General features: G+C 41.9%; 1 protein-coding gene across 1 annotated transcript in view; it reads left to right on the top strand.

Annotated features, from left to right (window-relative positions):
- Positions 1 to 19,597, top strand: part of SDC2 (syndecan 2) — a 133,895-nt gene that overhangs the window by 92,610 nt on the left and 21,688 nt on the right. Inside the window, exon 2 of the mRNA XM_053558359.1 lies at positions 15,673 to 15,784. Coding sequence (XP_053414334.1) covers positions 15,673 to 15,784 — 112 coding nt within the window. The remainder of the gene's footprint in view (positions 1 to 15,672; positions 15,785 to 19,597) is intronic.

Genomic DNA, 19,597 nt, shown 5'->3' on the forward strand with positions numbered 1-19,597 from the left:
TAGGCACTAACTTCTGCTAACATGCAGTTATTGTTGATGGAAAGAGCATTTAACCCTGCAGCATCTTAGCCCAAAGGTAGATTGGCTTTGATGTGTCCAGGCTTCCAATGGTAGTTTAAGAATTCTCTTTAGAACTATACTGTCTGGTTCTGGTAAGGTATCCACTAGCCACATGTAGCTATTCAAACTTGATTGAAAGTAAATAAAAAATGCAGTGCCTCAGTTGTACTGGCCACATTTTAACTGCTTGATAGCTGTACGTGGCTAGTGGCTGTTATTTTGGACAATGCCGATGTGGAACATTTCCATCATCCCAGAAAATTTTACTGGCTAGCCCTGATTCAAATAAAAGCATTCAGATGGAAGGATGGGATAGGAATCAGTTGACCAGGCTGATTCTGCTTTCTCTTTAATGCTTAGCTCTTTTGTGCCACAACAATTTTCACAATGGAAGAGATGAAGCCCAGAGATCTGTTTGCTGGAGAACAGTTGCTTAAGATGACTTACTGGGGATAAAAAGGCTGCCCAGGCCAGGGAAGCTGTGAAATGCGCGCTGGGGGACAGCCCCAGGTGGTATGGTTTCCATAGGGTAGGCCCTTGATCAGCTAGTGTTAAGGAGTTTTACAGAGCTCTAGTTTGATTTGGGAAAAAAAAAAAAAGCAGAGGCCTTCTCTAATTTGAGGGGATGAGGTGGGTGTGGAAAGGGAGTTATACTTCTCAACTATTAAATTTGCAAATTATATACCCATCCCCCTCAGTAAACTCCTGTGCTGTCGGATACCAGGAATGGGAAACCTGAATGAGTATCAGAAATTTGCTACAGAAAGTGTGGCTCACTCCCTTGAAATTGAAATTACTCTTATTTGGGAGCAAAGCAAATGGCAGTGTTTTGCTATTTTGCCAGCTCTTTGATCAGATATAATTTCATCCACGTGGTAGGTGCCATGCTGACACAAAGTATTATGGGCTGTCAGACTACTTAAATTTTAGTTCTGTGTTTAATGGATGGCATTTTAATAAAAGTCTTAAGTTTTTTTTCTTTCTCAACAGAAGTACAGATAACAGACATTACATTAAATTGTGCTTTCCCTTAATAATGTCTGATCAGGAAATTGGCTGTTAATGCTGGCGAGAGTTTTTTTAAATAGACTTTTAAAGTGAAAATGGCAAATTGCTCTTTCTGCACATTGTACCTTTAAATATTGACTTTTTTGCCTTTTGAAATGCTTGAATTTCTAAGAGGCCTAGCGTGAAAAGGAGAATTTGACAGAATAATATATGTACCACAATTCCTGTGAAAAGACTTAAGATATTCTGGTATTTGGAAGTTCAGTCAGGATGTGACCACTTGGAATCACAACTGTCCTTAAACACAGGCTTAGAATTGATAGTTTTCTCTAAGAATAGGCACAAAGAAAATAGGATATTGTCTTACACATTAAAAATTGGAAATGCCAGATCTCAAATGGAGACAGATTTCCCTTCAGTCTTTTAGTGTCACCTTCTAGGAGTTGCTGAGTTTTAATCAGTATTTAATAATTACTGAATTTGTTCAACTGACATTTGCTTTTTTAAGAAAACAAACATGTTGGCCCTGAAATGAATGGCAGGATAACTGATGGGTTTCTTCTATCTGCTGTGATTTTTGCATAATTAAAAAAAATGCATTTTATTTAGTTACTTTTTCACGTTAGTCAAGTCCAGAGGTATTGATTATGGTTTCTTAGCAGGGGATTGTTTTCTTAAAAGCTGTGAAAGGGAAAATAATCAATATTAGGGCTTTCCAAATGGCAGCTTTTTACAGAGCACCCCAGCACAATTGATTACAGCTCCTTTTATAAAGGATTTTAAAAAGAACAATCTGTATTAAAAACATCATTCTTTGGTATGAGCTTGAACAGTTCCAAATGGGTTTCCATGGGGGCTGCCCTGCAATGCGACCACTTGAAGGGATTGTGGCCATTGCGGTGGGCCAGGGCAGCCCTGCGGGGGAGGGGGCTCTTAGGTGAGGAGTTGCTGGCATGCATGCCAAAGAGGTTACCATGGCAGCTGCAATCATTCAGCCTCATTTTTCAGCCTCCAGTGCAGGAGGGGCGAGACACATGTCATTTTTCTGCAGGCGGAGTGCAAGGGTAAGCGGCAGGAAGGGGGAGTCAGAAAGAGGTCTTTGTTCCAGAGCACTGGCCAAAGCCAGGTATGTCTGTCACATAGGGAGAATGGGATGGAAGGTGTAGCCCCCAAGCCTCCATGTCCTCAGCTGACGTGTTGTCATTTGGCATCTCTCAGGTGAACGCCGTGACCCTGCTCTTCATAGGTTAACAGCACATCAGTTAAATAAACTCTGTGGTAGAGGCGCTGTCTGGAAACGGTTAAATCTATTAGAAACTGCTCCGATCCCCGCAAGGCATGTGACAGAGCCCAAGCAAGAGACCATTAATGTGGACTGGGCTTCCTAGTTGAATTCTTAGTAAGACTCTGTACCAGTGATTTTTAAGCGGTGAGCCACGGCACACTGGTATGCCGTGAGAGGATCTCAGGTGTGCCATGAACATTTTTAAAGCTCATTAATTGATTTATTTTCAAAAGAGGTTCAAAGCACAGTAAGTATATTCTTTTTTAAAAATCTTCTTTGATGAACATAATTTAAGTGTGCTGCAGAAGTTTTAACTATAGGTTCAAGTGTGCTACGAGGTAAGAAAGGCAGAAAAATACCGCTGTATACTCTCTAAAGAAGATGGAGACGTAACAGGTGGTCCGGGTGGCTTTCATTCTAAAAAAGGTAGGGAGGGGGGGTTCCATTGACCTGGCCATTGACTGCTTTACAGAGGGTTTTTGTAGGAAAGGGGTGGCTCATTACCTAATTTGAGAAGAATTGAAGATCCTAGAGCAGGGATCCTCAAGCTTTTTAAACAGGGGGCCAGTTCACTGTCCCTCAGACCATTGGAGGGCCGGACTATTGTTTAAAAAAAAAAAACTATGAACAAATTCCTATGCACACTGCACATATCTTATTTTGAAGTAAAAAAACAAAAATAGGAACAAATACAATCACACTACCACATGTGGCCTGCAGGCCGTAGTTTGAGGACCCCTGTCCTAGAGAGTGTAGGGATTTTTAGAAAATAGTTCAGAGTTTCGCATCATCACTTTTTATTTGGCGAGCTAATGTGCTGGCTCACCACAGGGGCCTGGGGGTGGCTTGCCACGGGACTGGCCGAATCAGCTGATGAGCCTCTTTTATTACTGGACTGAGTTGGGTCGGGGGTGGGGAGTTCCTGAGATGTATTTTTGACGCAAAACTATTTGCTTTTCTTTATCTCCCATATTCTTAGAAAACTAAATATTCCATCTCTTGTGATGCTTAATAGTATTCCAACTGAATCTTTCAGTTATCACCAGTGAGTTACTATACATCAGCGTCATTTAGAGGCAAAAAATAATGATATATGCTTTTTTTCTTTGCGTATTTTACTTTTTAAATGTTATTTTTTAATTGAACATGTAACTTTACCATCCTTCAGGTTCTCGCTTTCCTCTCATCCTCTACAGCCCTCTAAGGATAAGAGTATGCTCTACGACTTCACCAGCAGGAGGTCAGATTGTCTCATATAGAGATTCCACTGAGGACTAGAAAGATAGAAGGTAGTACTGGGCTGTATTAGGTGACCTTTTGGATTTTTGAAGGCTTTGGCCGTATGTCAGTTTGCACAGCTGATGAAATGTTTATCTATTGGTGGAAAAAATATTACTGTCTACAGCTTTTTTTTTCCCCTCATTTAGCAAGACTCTCAATATTATCTTCAGATAAAGTATAGGACATTTCAGCACACCAACAGAAGTGCTTTCTGAAATGGGTTTGCGTGGAGAGCAGAGGCCACGTGGCCAGCAGTACACTTTGTGTGAAGAACATCCATGTGCCTGGAGTTCATACTCCTGCCCCAGGTTTGGCTGTGTGGCTTCGTTCCGGGAATTTCATGCACTGTCTCTGATGAATTTCATAACATACTCTAATACCTTTAAATCCTTTTCGGATTTTCTTTCAAGGAAATCATTTCTTTAAAAGCTGGTTGGGTATCATTGTTTATTTTACTTAATTAAAAAGTTTGGTCAAAAACATTTCCTTTATATAACAAAGAGAAATGCAGGGCCTGGGGCTCTGAGTTTTGCGCAGAACCAGAGTGCTTTTCCACTAGACACCAGGAATGTGAATAATCCTTTGGGCACACCGTGCAGCCTGCCACAGTCACTTGACAAGAGGTATTAAAAGCCCACCATTCAGAACAGACTTTAACTCCAGCCTGAAATCAGTGGTGTTACCTTTGATTTATCCTCTCTTTCTTAGTTTTGTTGCTTTTGTTTTAATTTTTATATTTTTAAAGGGTTTTTTGGAAAGCGCTGGCACCTTTTCAATCAATAATAGAAGAAACCAGCTGTGATCTCGTCTTCATTTAAAAATCCCTTCTAGGCTGGGGAGGGTGGCTCACCCCTCTAATCCTAGCACTTTGGGAGGCCCAGGTGTTTGAGACCATCTTGAGCTATATGACGAAATCTATTCTCCACTGAAAGTAAAAAAGTTAGCTGGATGAGGTGGAGGGTACTTGTAGTCCCAGCTACATGGGAGGCTGAGACAGGAGGATTGCTTGAGCCCAGAAGTTAGAGGTTGCAATGAGTTGTGATGATTCCACTGCACTCTAGCCTGGGCAACCAAGCAAGTCAGTCTCTCTCCCTTTCAAAAAAAAAAAAAAAAAGGCAACTCAGTCACTGTCATCTGTAAATCTTTCCTTTAATTAGCAGAAGCAGAGGCTCCCATTCCAAAACAGACAAGGTTAAGTGTAATAGAAGGGATGTTGAAATCCAGAAGCAATGTGGAACATCTGCCCAGTTCACTGTCAGTCAGCCCTGCAGGTGTGTCAGAGGACAGGACTTGGGCCAGCGTGGGCCCCACGGGCTGGGGCTAAGCTCGAAGGGATTTTGTACATAGGAAACCTACCAGCCTTCCCTTGACTTGGAGTGGCTTCTTCTGCTTGAGCAAGAGGCAGCTAATGAGATGGGTAATTAGACCTAGGAATTTTTCATACCTGGGATCTTGCGATTAAATACCCATATTATTAGACCTTTTGCCTTTGTGACCTCAGATGAAATGGATTGGGAGTGGCCCAAGCACTTTTCCGTGATTCAGTGACACTTCCCTGAAGTGTCAGTTTTTTTTTTAATACTTATCACTTACACACCCATTTATTTTAATAATGCTGTCTTTAGATTCTTTATACATATATGTGCATCTGTGTTTACATGTATTAACTGTTAATAAATTTGTTTTCAGAAGTTCATTTGCACTCTTGATGTCTACAAAGGGGTCCCTAGTCATTTGTGCCAATGACTCTTTGGTCATGTATCATCCATGCTTTTAGAAATATATATTCCTTGTAAAAATATAATAGTAATATACCAGTTAGGAAAGAAATCACTCACAAACCCACCATACTAACCCATTACCTTTCTTTTTCATTTCCCATTCCCCTTTCTTTCTTTTTTTTTTTTTGGTAGAGACAGAGTTTTACTTTGTTGCCCTCGGGAGAGTGCCGTGGTGTCACACAGCTCACAGCAACCTGCAACTCCTGAGCTTAGGTGATTCTCTTGCCTCAGCCTCCCGAGTAGCTGGGACTACAGGTGCCCACCACAAGGCCCGGCTATGTTTGTTGCGGTTTGGCTGAGGCTGGGTTTGAACCTGCCACCCTCAGTATATGGGGCCAGCGCCCTACCCACTGAGCCACAGGTGCCACCCTCCATTCCCCTTTCAATGCTTGGCCAAGTGCATATGAAATACTAATATAGTTGTAATTATTAGAAAACCTTTTTAAAGTATATGCTTTTCAAATTTAATGTGTTGTCGTAAGTATTTTTTATTACTGTTAATATATGATTGTTAATGTGTTATTGAGAAAACTAACATCATGTATGATAATGTATCAAACATAGCCACTCCCCCACAGTTGGTATTTAGGTTGTTACACTGATTTTTTGCTTTAATGCAGTAGTACACACCCTAATTTTATTTGGTTTTGGAAGTTTTCCTTAGGATAATTCCTGGGAGAATAAGTCTGGTTAAATGGTATAAAAGGTTTCATAACTTCTTAAACCATATCGGCAGTGTGCTTGCCAAAGGTTTTATGCCAATTTTTGTTAGTTGGCATCTTTCAAATAGTCAAAGCTTCCCTTTACAGACCAGAAGTAGAGTGTCCCAAATTCCTATTGACATTCAAACTCACTTCTAGCTCAGACTTCTGAAATATAGTCTCAGAAGTCAGATTCTTTCTCCAACATCAGCTGTAGTCTGGAAAGGCATGGTCTGCCTTTGGCACCCAAGGTCTTTCCCATTTTCCTGACCCGTAAGCTTCCTATAGCATCTGCCTATACAGGGGGAGAATACATGTGCTAGGATTATAGCCGTTGAAAAACTCTTAGAGTGAATTGTTAAATCTAAACCAGAGCCTGTTGGCTTCTTGTGCTTGATTTGGAGTCTGTTCCTTCATGGTAGTTTTTACAAAACATTTCTGAATAAGAAATAAATTCCAAATATTTTTTCCCCTTTCTCCTGCCAAACTCCACCAGGAAACAGAATCTCATTACTTCACTTAGAATTTATTAATACTGACCCTCTCCAGCACTTGGAACTTTTCAGGTTAGGCTCATACAGCTTCTATTTTTACTCTAGTCTAAACTGTGGTCATATGGATAGCAAAATAAATACTGGATTATTCTAGCTTGGGAGGGGGAGAGGCACAGTGCTTATAATAACATGGCTGCAAACGTCTTCCTTCCCTGTTTGATATTCCAAAAAAGGAAGAGACACAGCATGGAGCACATCTGTAAGTAATGAACATTTTCCTTTTGTGTGTCACGAATATTCAACACGATCCCACCCGAAGTCCCAGGCAGTGTGTTAGTGTGCACTGCTTCGTAGAGCCCTATTTTTGTTGCCAAAAAATTTAATTCAAGATAAAGGTGGCTTTCCTTCTCTCTACAGACCAAGAATCTGAATGCATTGCTACAAACAGAAGTTAAGACTTGTCAGTGCATTCAGCGTTTGTTTTTGCTTTTTGTTTTTTTTTTTTTTTTTGTCTCCTGGTCTCCTGTTTCCTTGTTGCTGAGGAGGAAGACTTTTTGTTTAGTGTGAGCAATAAACCAGTTTTCAGCAAGGATATTCTTTAAGAAACATATTGATTGAATTTTGTAATGCAGGTGTTTCAAACTTCAAAAGTTACAGAAGGGCATAAAGTGAAAATTCTCTCCAGGTCGCATATTTTGCTTTTAATTAGTTGTCTCTAATTATTCTAGGTGATAAAGTATGAAGTGTGGCAAGAACTTGGGTGCAGAGGTATGGATGTCTTTCAGCTGGTTTTATTCAGCTATGACACGGTGGTAGTAACCTCTGAGGGTTTTAGAGCACCAGGGTTTATAGAATAGGGAGTTGGTGATAGTGTGATTGGTAGACGAGTGTAAATCAGTGAGTGTCTGTGATTGGGCTGCTCACTGGTACCAAGTTAAAAAGAAACGAGGCAAGGACTTGCATACTGCTTTATGTGTCCTGCTGCTTGGGAGCAGCGGAAGGGTGCGTCGTTCAGGTAAATAAGCATGCAAGATCTTTCTGGATCATCATCGGAGATGCTGTTTTTAATTTGCCCAACAAACCACTTACTGAGCTCAATACTCTTCTGTAGGATCAATAAACAAACACTGTAGGAAGGGAAATCATTTTGTAGCACCAGGTGCACCAGCATGCATACGGTGAGGCAGTTTTTGTGGAAATACTGATTATATTAAATCATAAACACGAGTTTTAGATGATCTGAACAATTCTCTGAAAGGATTTTGTTTGGGGGGAGTGAGGAGGGTCAATGCTAATAATTGCACTGAGTATTTTATTAAATAAAGATTTTATTTGAGCTCTGTTGGCTTAGGAAATCTAACTGCTTTGAACCAAATTTAGTTATTTTTTAAACAAAGAGGGGAATTTCTACAGTTAAGTACACTAACTTAGTGTTACTTTTTAAAACACTTCTCAGCCATTTAAACATTCTCCAAAGACCAGGGCTGTGCCTGGCTCATTGGAGTCTTCTCAGTGAGTTGGAGGTTTCTTCCAAGGTCACACCTTCCCTAGCGGTCCTCCTCACAAAATAAGGTGGAATTCCAGCCTGCCTTTTTTTCCCCCCAGATTGATGTAAGGGTACAGACAATTTGGTTACATTGCTCGCATGTGTTAGGGAGGGTCTGAGTCGTAGTTGAGCCCTTCACCCAGGCGGTGTGCCATATAGTCTCCATTGTGCTGGTTAGGTGGGAGCTCACCAAACCACCTCCCCCTCCCCCCTTTTAGTTATTGTGTTTTTCTCTCATGTGGGAGAGCAGTTGTTCATCTATTGGTTTCATATTAGTGGTGGCTCCATTTGACTCTACAATCTCATTTCTAAGTATCTACCTAGAAAAAAAATTACTTTACCATAAGTTCATGTGGATTAGAATGTTTATTGCAGCTCAGTTCACAATCGCCAAGATATAGAATCAACCCAAGTTCCCATCAATCCATGAATGGATAAACAAACTGTGGTATATGTATATGGAATGCTGTTTAGCCATGAAAAGAGACGTAAAATCTCCATCCTTTGTACTTATCTGGATTTGGAGAACATCTGTGCTTTTTTTTTGACATCACGCAAGAGAATGTTAATATACTTCTCCCAAATGTGGGGCAACCAGGTAACTTCTTTAAAAGGCATGGTTATTTCCTTTCACCAGATGGCTTAAAAAACTGGGATTCAGCCCATCAGAAAAAATGTGCTTTCTTCTACTTTTGTTTGGGCTTTTGCCATATACTGGTTCCAAGAGGGAGATGGCAGGCAAAGGAGGGGATGCCGAGAGCCCTGGGTCTGGCCTTGGTCTTGGGCTTCTTCAAAGAACACACCTCCTAAGAGGCGAGATAAGGGCCCTCACTCTATAGGCAGCATCCAGCAGAAGACCCAACATCAATGGCCAGGCCCACATGAGTAGTTCAGACTTGAAGGACTGTAAATGAATACGGTAGGAATCTGTCATCTTCCAGGCCTTTGGTCATTTCAGAAGCTTCATGGCACTGGTGAAATTTCTCCAGAGCTGCCTATGATTTGACATTGTAATGACCCTTTATCCTTGTGCTTCACACTTCACACCCAAATATGATTCTACCTTTATAACCTGGTTTTTATTATTCAGAAGTGGGTTTCTTATCCATGGGTAAATCATTTAATTTCTTCCCCACTTTGTGGAACGTACATTGAAGTGTTTCTTAAGAGACATTAACGTTCTGTGTGTATATAATTTATTCAGGACGAGTGTAAGTGTCTGAGGCAGTTTTAAATGAAAGACTTAGGAATTTCTTAAGTAGGAATATTTGAGAAATTTTTTCACATGTGGCCTCACCTTTGGCCTCAGCTTTTTTCTGTGGATGTTCTTTATGTCGTATATACCAGACAGTAAGGTAAGCCTGGGAAATGGTTAGGTACTGGATTGTTCTTTAAAATAAGTGCTTGTATATGTTGTCAAGCTTGATAGAAAAAATAAATTTAAAAAAAGTGCTTGTAAAGATAACAGTATGTGCTTATAACTCAGCTGTATCTAACATATTTAAGGACAGCAGTATCTTTTTCTAACAATAAGCATAGGCTCCTTGCCTTCTGTCACAGTTTTAGTTTGGATGGGGCACCTGCTTGCTAGAGATAAAGGTGTTAATAAAAATTAACAAATGGCCATTGATGTACGTGCCTCCAGGCATCCTCCCTGTAGGATTTGCGGGAAGAGAACAAACTGTTAAACCAGAACTCTTAACTCTTAATGCAGTTTTTTCCCCCATCTATGATGCCAAGAATGCTAGGTCTGAACAAAGTTAAACAGATACTCTGGGGGAGCAAATTCCGTGGTCAAAGTTTGAAATTGATCAGTTACCCACAGCTCAGTGTGGCTCTTTATTGTAGTTCTTTTCAGGGCCTTTATTATGATTATGTGTGAATCATAGAATAGGGAGGAGGGAGGAGGTAGACACAGCATGTGGACCACTCCCAACGGCACACACTTTGAGGTCCAGTCTAGACACCTCTGAGCCATCTGACTCCAGGCAAGCCCCAGTTCCTTGGTGTGCAGTGTTAGATTGTTGGGATGATTTGATGAACCGAGGTTTATAAGATGCTCAGCACAAATTGCCTGGCACATAATAAACACTTAACACTTAGCTACAGCTCATCCTGAGGCTGAATGGTCTGATGTCATTCGTGTTGTGGGGTGATAACAGTGCCGCAGAAAGAGCCCAGAGTGAGGTGTCCAGAGCTGCAGGCTCCAGTCCGGCCACCAGCTGGACCAGAAGATTTTGAGCTACTGTGGTGTTTTGTTTCTTCATTTTTGAAATAAATAGATGATCTTGGTGCTTATTTTGTCCAGTCAGGCTCAAAGCATATTCCCTAAGCCAGAATCGGCAAGTTCAGATTACCGACAGGCACGTCATCTCTGAGTAATGGTGTGGGTAAGACAGACTTTTAGCTAATTATTATTTCTCTTACAGTGTGTGTTAGCTAGTAATAAAATAGTTGACTAAGTCATTGATGGTAGGATGAGCTAAATTTAGAGCCTGTTTGGTCCTTTATAATCACCATAATAGTTAATATACACTTGAGTCTAAATTAGGACTGGAAGTGCCTTTATCCTAAAACTAAGAGGTATCAGCCAGGTGTTGTTGTCTCCGGTGTGATACAGAAATGTATTATTAGGCCACATGGATACTTTATTTTTGTATTCAAAGGCTAAATTTTGGAGAGTTGGGTCTGGAAGTCTGAGGTATCCATCAATATTTAGGTTTTCTACTTTCTGATTTTGTTGTTAACCCTAGTTTAAACCATAAGGTGAATTTAACACCTACTGCTTTGAGCTTACATCACAAGAATGGAAAAGCAAGTATCCAATATGCAATACTAATAGGAAACCAGTAGAAGAACAACTACACCCCCACATGAGAGAAAAACAATTAAATCCAAGTGGAGGGTGACAAGGGGGAGGGAAGGAGAAAGGGGGATTGGTGAGCTCTCACCTAATGGGCACAATGTAAGGGTATACAGCACACCCCCTGGGTGAACGGCTCAACTACAACTTGAACTTTACCTAACAAATGCAAACGGTGTAACCTCATCATTTATACCCTCATATTCATCTGAAAATACATTTTAAAAATTTATCTTGATGGCCTCTGTGGCCTTGGCACTAGTTTTCGGCATTTGCAGGACGTTGACTCAGAGGGTAAGGTGTGTATCTTTCTAGGAAGGCCTTGGATTTCTAAATACCATTTCTACACTGGCAGTTTGAACCATGGTACACATGTATTTGCTCAGTGTAGGCGCTACCTCCATAAGAAACATTTTTTAAGTCGAGTGGTTCAGTTGCTGTTGCACAGATTGTCTTTGCTGAGAAAATGGACAGGTCAGCAATGTTTCTCACTAACCAGGACTGGCACGCTTGATCTTCTGTGCATCAAGTCAGCATTTTCTCTTGTCATTTTCATTACAAGTATCTTAAGTTTAGGCCAAATCATTTTATGAAAATCTAGTTCTTAATGATCAAGCATGGAAGACCCTGATGACCCTTTCTATCCTTCAGGGAGTTTATTTCCTTTTCAGGGGATTTACATGAAGGAAATTGGTGTCACCGTGGCTCTTCGTGGCTCTTTTCATCTTGGAGCCTGGGGTTTGGGTGAGCAAATAGCAGCAACTGCCACTAGAATTCCAGGGGAGGCCATATAATGAACTTCTTTCCAGGGGGAAGCATTTTTATGTTACCCTGTATATGATAAGGTGCTGGTGAAAGGGTTTTTAGCAGGGGAGTGATGTGATTGTGTTTCAGAGTGGTCCTTCTGCAGAGAATGGCTTCAAAAACAAAGGCTTGAGCAGTGACCAAGTGTCTGGAGGCCTTGGTAGTGGTGCAGGCCCAATATGATGAGGTTGCTGATGCAGGAAGCCCAGAGAAGAGGGGATGGAGTTGGGAGACAAATATGTGTCTTGCCTTCCTTCTAGGTGTGTGAGGAGATAGAAAACTGAGCCAGATGTGCTGTTTGGAGGCAGCTTCCGTTTCCCTGCTGAACGTGACGTTAAGCAGAACCTTCTATCTCTGTCTGCAGCAGACTTTCCACAGCTTCCCTTTGCTCTCCTGTATCCAGGTCTTGCGTCAGCCAGAGCGAAAGGGCTGAAAGACCAGCCTTGTTTTTCTTCCAGCTCGTACTCTGGACCCTGTCAGCTAACAGTACTGGCACAGCGGTGGTCATCCCCAAACTAAACAAGCTCGTTTTGAAACCCGGAGTCGGGCTGTGGCTTTGGGCTTCTGGTGTGCGCCTCTGCATTGCCTCCCAGTTTACTCTCGTCCAGTAGTTCTGTCCCTGTGAGTGAGTGTGCCGAGTGTGTCCGCGGGTTTGCTGCTCAGTGAGGCAGACCACATTTGGCTGGATATAAAATCAATAGTTTTAAATCACTCCTTTTCATGGGCGTCAAGGGATGTACCTCTTCTTGTCCCAAGAGAGTGCTTGTGCATAATTCATTCTCCTCTCCAAACATATGTTAACTGCAAAAATCCTTTCAGCAGCGTGTGGACTCTTCATGAAAGGAATTTGTCATGTTTGAAAAGGTGGCTTTATTCCAGGGAAGGACAGTGGGGGTGTTCTTTGAGCATTATGTGCTGCAGAGTGAAAACTGCCCTGCTTAGTATTAAATTAGAAGACAGGTGGTAATTTCTCCTATGTTTTTGGTGTCCCTGAAATCAGAGTGGGAGAGAACTTTTAGTATGATGGCAAAGTTATTTGCACCACCCTGGATGACAGAGAAACAAAGACTTTTAGCTGCCCTCAAACACATCGAATATCCTGTCAGCCCCGGGACCATCCTGAGACCCTGCAAACCACTAGTGGCTGAGGACAAGCTGGCTTCTCTAGATGCTCCCTGACTTCCACCCTGAGTCTTGTAGTAATGCCCCTGATTGTCTTAAGGAGCTAGTTGTCCCAGTCAAGTCAGTTGGCTTCTCCGGCCACACAGGGTGGTTGAACAGTGAGGTGGCTCGGATACTCTGGGAGACATATTTGGCCCATCTGCAAGTTAGTATAACAGATGTGTGAGTTCAACAACTGGGTCATCTAACGAATTAGAAGTTCAGTTTACACATAGGGATTAAATGTCTCAGTATCACCCTTGTCACATCAGATTTCTTTGACAGAGTCAAGAGAAAAATGAAATTCATTCAGTATTAAGAAAAGGGAAAACATGTTTCTAGGATGTACAGGGAATCTTTGCTTACTTTTAAGACTCTAGGTTACTTAAGTAGATATGGCCCAAGGTGTGAGAGGTTTGGGGCAGATGATGTCCCAGGCTTAAAATTGAGAGATTTAAACTACAGAGTCCTGGAGATCTTATCATGTATGTTAATTATGAAACAGGAGTCCAAGGCCTCCTGTTGGTTTAAGTAATCTCAGCCAACAAATATTTATTGAGTGCCCATGCACTTTGAGAGGGCAGAGAGCACACGCACGTCAGTGAAGACTTGCCTTCATTGAGTTGTACTCTGCAGAGGGCAAGACAAATAAACACAAAACATTGAAAAGTAAAAGTGAGAGTTTGTCTTAAACTAGTCATGTTCTTTAGATTCCTAAAATTTAGGAATACAGTGTATAACTATGGGACATATATGAGTTGGAGAAGTCAGGGACTGTTTCATAGGAGTCAGAATTTGAGAGAGGAAATCAGAGTACCCTCCAGATGAAGTTGACAGAACAAAGTTCAATACAGACAGGCCTGAGAATGGCTTTTAGAAGGGAGCACAAACTCCAGTGGTGTTTCCTGAGCACCTGCTATGTGCCAGGCACTGTGATTGGGAGAGGGAGGCCTCCCTCTCAGAGCGATGACAGAACTGTGGAATGCAGGCCTCCTGACACGGTCTGAAGGCTTTCGGAATTACAGTCTGGAACAGTGAAGCCAGTGTAAGGCAGGACGGCCTCAGATTGCAGAGTTAAGCTCTGACTGTTCTAGCAGAAAAATCCCAGCACACTCTGGGCTCAGGGTGGTCACTCGATGCCTGGAAGCCAGGACATTGGAACACCAGTTCCTAAGGTTTCAGCCCTCAGAGTCTGCTGGCGTGATAGCTCAAACAAAACAAATTCCCAAACTTCTCTGTCATTGGCACTGAGGCCTGATAGAGAACGTGAACGTGGGTTTAAAATGCTTCAGCCTTGCTAGCTAGCTGGCTGCTGAAACTTGAGAAAATAAAGTAGTACTGTTATGGAGGGTGGGACCTGTCTATCCTGGAAGCAAGGTTCCAATCATGGTGACTGCTGGAACAGAAAGTTTTGTTTTAAAAGGAAATCTAATGAAAGCCAATGTAGTAAGGGAAATGTGTTTTATAATTTCTGTTCGGAACATTTAATTTGATTTTTAAAAATAGGATGATAATGAATGTCACCTGTTTCCACACATAAACATTGTTTAGAAGCTGCCCGTCTGCTTTGTTTCTGGGCTCTGGTGGTAAAATATCAATTTACTAAAACCGTTTTTTAAAAAAACTTGTACCTTTATCTCTAGTGCATGCAAGTTCCTTTTTTGGCAGGATTAAGATGAGTTTTAATGCTAAACTCCTAATGAAGAGCTAGGAAGCTGTGGAACTGGTATACTTAGTGACTGATCCTTCTCCATAGTAAAGCGTGTGATTCGCTATTACCAAGTGCCAGTAATATAAAAAGAATGTGCTCATGTGAGTTTATCTGTATTTATCATTAAAGCTCTGCTAAGCCAGTGAGCCCTAGAAGCAGGCAGGCCATGGGCTTTTGTTCACAATGGGTGAGCCTGGTGGGCCCTGCACATGGGGCTCTGTGCCTGGTGTCAGCACAGCCCTGTGTGGCCTGTGGAACACTCGTCTCCAGTGAAGCTCTGAGCCCAGCCAGGCCTGCAAGCATTTGTTGGGCCTTGATGGATCCCTAGGTGATTTTTAGCCTGAGCCTGGTAATACCTTTGAATATGTTCCCAAGAAAGTCTTAAGTGTTTTGTAGTCTTTCCAGTAAGAGAGTGACTTTGTGACAAAGAGAATGCCTGTGGCTCAATGAGTAGGGTGCTGGCCCCATATACCCAGGGTGGCTGGTTCAAACCCAGCCCCTGCTGAACTGCAATCAAAAAATAGCCGGGCGTTATGGCAGGCGCCTGTAATCCCAGCTGCTTGGGAGGCTGAGGCAGGAGAATCATGGAAGCCCAAGAGCTAGAGGTTGCTGTGAGTCCTGTGACATCGTGGCACTATACTGAAGGCGGTAAAGTGAGACCCTGTCTCTACAAAAAAAAAAAAAAAAAGAGAATGCCTTCGAACAGCATTGGGACAGCTGAAACAAGTTCAGTGGAATGTAATGAAATACCCCCAAAATAGGTACTTAGGTGTGTCTATATTCTACTGATTTAAGTTATGCAAGCTTCCTTTGGGGGCATCAGTCTGTGTCAAGGTGTCCTGAGGATGATTGTGGCCAGAAATGGGGATGTGGAGAGGGAGGGCTTATCCCCGTGGTGTAAACCTGAACAGTAAGATAAGTCAGCATGCTCCTTCATCCCTCACCATCCTGAGTCCCTTCTTTTTTTCCTTTCTCAGAGAGCAGAGCTGACGTCTGATAAAGACATGTACCTTGACAACAGCTCCATTGAAGAGGCTTCGGGAGTGTATCCTATTGATGATGATGACTATGCTTCCGCATCTGGCTCAGGTAAGGTTGGCTGCTCCTGAACACTAGATTCAATTCTCCGCGCATGTGCACATGCAGGCAGGACGCACGATGGCTAGGAGTGTGATCTTTGGAGTCAAAGTACCTGGGTTCAGATTGTAGCTCTGCACCACTGAAGCCAAGAGATCTTAGGAACTTTTGTTGGGCCTCAGTTTCCTCATTTATAAAATCTGAAGTAACAGTGGTCCTTACCACATATAGTCATTGTGAGGTGCCCAAGGAGTTGTCCCATCTTAAAGCTCTTAGAGTGATGTGTCAATTTCGTTATTAAGACTTTTAGAGTGATGTCATGGAAACCACCCTTAAAGAAGTCCCTTAAAACCACCTACCCTAAGTTAAAGATTATAGATGAGACCAAGAAGTTACATACTTTTTAATTCCTAGTGTGGTGCTCAAAAGTAGGAGGGAAAATGTAGTAGTAGCCGGCCAACTAAAATGATTTCATAGTGACATTCCCAGTGGGCTTGGCATATTAGTTACCTATTACCTCTGTAATTCTGCCTAACAGACAAACCCAAGACCTAGAAGCATAAAGCAACAGTCTCTTAAATCTTTATTCTGTAGGTTTTCAACTTAGGCTGGACTCTCTGGGCTCCCTCGCGTGGCAGTGGGCTGCTCCAGGTTGGGGATGCAGCCTTTGGGCTCTCATATCTTTGAGGTAGCTAAGCAGACTTGGCTCTGGTCCATATGGCTTCTCATCCTCAGTAGGAGACACAGATCCCAAGACAGCAAGTAATAGTGTGCAAAGCCTCTTGGAGCTGAGGCTTAGAACTTGATACAGCATCACTTCTACCATAATCTATCCGTCAAAACAAGTCAGAAGGCCAGAACAGACTCCACCTCTTAATGGAATGAGCTATGAAGTCACATTGCAGGGGATGTGGATACAAGGAGGGGTAAAAGGGTTCTAGCCACATTTGTAGTCTACCACACCTGGCAAATGTTTCACCTGTGCTAGAAACGGCCCTCAAAAAGTCAAGGGAAAGGAAGAGCTTGCTCACATGTTTAATTAATGGTCAAGTCAGGAATTTGTGGCCAGCAGCATGCTCGGGAAGTCTTATCCAGACCTTTCTTGCTTAGGGTTTTAATTATAGATTCAAAGATGGTAAAAGTTATGCTAAATGTAGATGTCTGATCATCAGACTGGCCTGGGCTTCAGAATTACCCAGAACAAATTTAATCAGTTGTATCTTTGGTTGAGCTCTAGCCATATTAAAGTGAATGTTTTAAGTTGGAAAATAGCAAGTCTAACAAAGACAAGAAGAGGTGCTGGCTGACCTAGTAACTATGAGCTTACAATGCAATTCTAATATAAAAATAACTTTAGTTATTCTTGGGAGAGTGATAGCTATCACACACGCAGAATGAGTGTGAAAGGAGTTGTTCTCCGTAGTCCACAGCTCTATAAATATCTTTCACTCATGGCACCTCTTTTTTCTTTTTAGCATCTCAAAAGTGCTTTGTAATCGTCATCTTCAAAATGTCCTAGGAAGCAATAAATACGGACATTTTTTTGTCCCCATTTTACAGATCTTAGAATCTAAGAATTGTTAGAGATCTATAGAGGTTGTTCAAGTCATTTTGCTGACTTCTGCCAAGATTGCCCTTCAGTTTAATTTAAAACAGACACACACTCCTGCTGCCCTGCGTTTATCTTTCCATCCAGGTGGAAGAGAGTTGGAATGGGTCGTCTGGTGACCCCAATCAGGACTGGGTGTGGTGGCTCACACCTATAGTTCTAGAGTTCTAGGAGGCCGAGGCAGGTGGATTGCTAGAGACCAGCCTGAGCAAAAAGAAGACCTTATCTCTACTAAAAATAGCAAAACTAGGCAGGCATTGTGGCGGTGTTGTAGTCCCAGCTACTCGGCAGGCCAAGGCAAGAGGATCACTTGAACCCAGGAGTTTGAGGTTGTTGTGAGCTATGATGCCATAGTGCTCTACCTGAGGCACAGAGTGAGACTCTGTCTCACAATAAAAAACAAAAACAAAAATGAATGAAATCCTAAACCCTCATCAGATGGATCATGCTAAAAGCTTAAACATGGCTCATGTTGCTTCTGCCATCTGATCTGTCTAGTCATAGAGGGATCACTTCTGTGAAAAGTAGAATAGCATCATTCTTTTTTCTTTTTTTTTGAGACAGAGCTTTAAGCTATTGCCCTGGGTAAAGTGCCGGGGTGTCACAGCTCACAGCAACCTCAAACTCCTAGACTTAAGTGATTCTCTTGCCTCAGCCTCCCAAGTAGCTGGGACTACAGGAGCCCGCCACAATGCCCAGCTATTTTTTGGTTGTAGTTGTCATTGTTGTTTGGCAGGCCCGGGCTGGATTTGAACCCAGCTCTGGTGTATATGGCGGGCGCCTTAGCCGCTTGAGCTACAGGTGCCACCAGCATCATTCTTAATTTTTTTTTCCTTTTTTCTTTTTTTATTAAATCATAGCTATGTACATTAATGCGATCATGGGGCACCATACACTGGTTTTATAGACCGTTTGACACATTTTCATCACACTGGTTAACATAGCTTTCCTGGCATTTTCTTAGTTATATCATTCTTAATTTTGAAACCACGTGTGCCGAATGGAGGATGTTGTTTTTCCATGTAAAGTTAACAGTACTTTTCACTAAAATTTGTAAACCACTTACTGTGTGTCAGACACTGTTCCAATCCTCCTGACAACCTTGTAAGGCAGAATAGATATTATTACTTTCATTTTTCACATGAAAAAACATGAGGCACGGAGAGAATAAGTAATGTGCCACAAGTCACACTGTCAGGAAGTCATGTAGCTGGGACAGGAACCAGGGAGCTGGGCCTGAGAGTATTTTCTTCCAGTCCTTTGTGGTGGTGCCCCTGTGTCGTGAAACCCCATTGTAGAATTGAGGCCTTGCTGGAAACACCTCAACTTTTTGGCTAATGTACCATCTGTCCTAACTCACACCAAGCCATCCAGGAGCAAAGCAAATGGACTGGAGGAGAATGGCTTTTTGGGACAGAAAGACTTGGTCCCTATCCCTATGCTTAGAAGATTAAGGGTCTAATGAGAGAAATGTAGACATGAACAATAATGATTGTAACACCGTGTGGCAAAACATACAATAAAATGTTAAGAATTAAATAAAGGCCTTTGGTGGCTGAACATAGCTACCTTCCAATACCTGACTAAATCCATTCATGAATTGGTGGGCACTTGGGTTGTTTCCACATCTTTACAATTGTGAGTTGTGCTGCTGTAAACATTCAAATTACAAGTGTCTTTTTTGTAAAATGTCTTTTTTTCCACTAGTAGTGGGATTGCTGGATCAAATGGTAGGTCTACTTTTACTTCTTGGTGATATCTCCACACTTCATTCCATAGAGGTTGTACTAATTTGCAGACCCACTAACAGTATTCCATTCTCTCCACATCTTAGCCAGCAACTTGCTGTTTTGGGACTTCTTGATAAGAGCCGTTCTCACTGGAGTTAGGTGGTGATACCTTATTGTAGTTTTGATTTGAATTTCCTGGATGATTAGAGACCTTGAGCATTTTGTCATGTGTTTGTTGGCTGTTAGTATATCTTCATTTGAAAAGTTTCTGTCTGTGTCTTGTACACACTTTTTAAAGGTTTTTTCTTTATTTTATTTTTTTTCTTGCTAATTTGCTTGAGTTCTGTGTAGTTTCTGGTTGCCATCCCTTTATTAGAGGTATAGCATGCAGATATTTTCTCCCATTCTATAGGTTATCTATTTGTGGTATTGATTGTGTCCTTGGCTGGCAGGAAAAAAAGTGGTGGTGATCTCCAATATCTTTTC

The sequence above is a fragment of the Nycticebus coucang genome, chromosome 13 (assembly GCF_027406575.1).
Source record: "Nycticebus coucang isolate mNycCou1 chromosome 13, mNycCou1.pri, whole genome shotgun sequence".
NCBI lineage: Eukaryota > Metazoa > Chordata > Mammalia > Primates > Lorisidae > Nycticebus > Nycticebus coucang.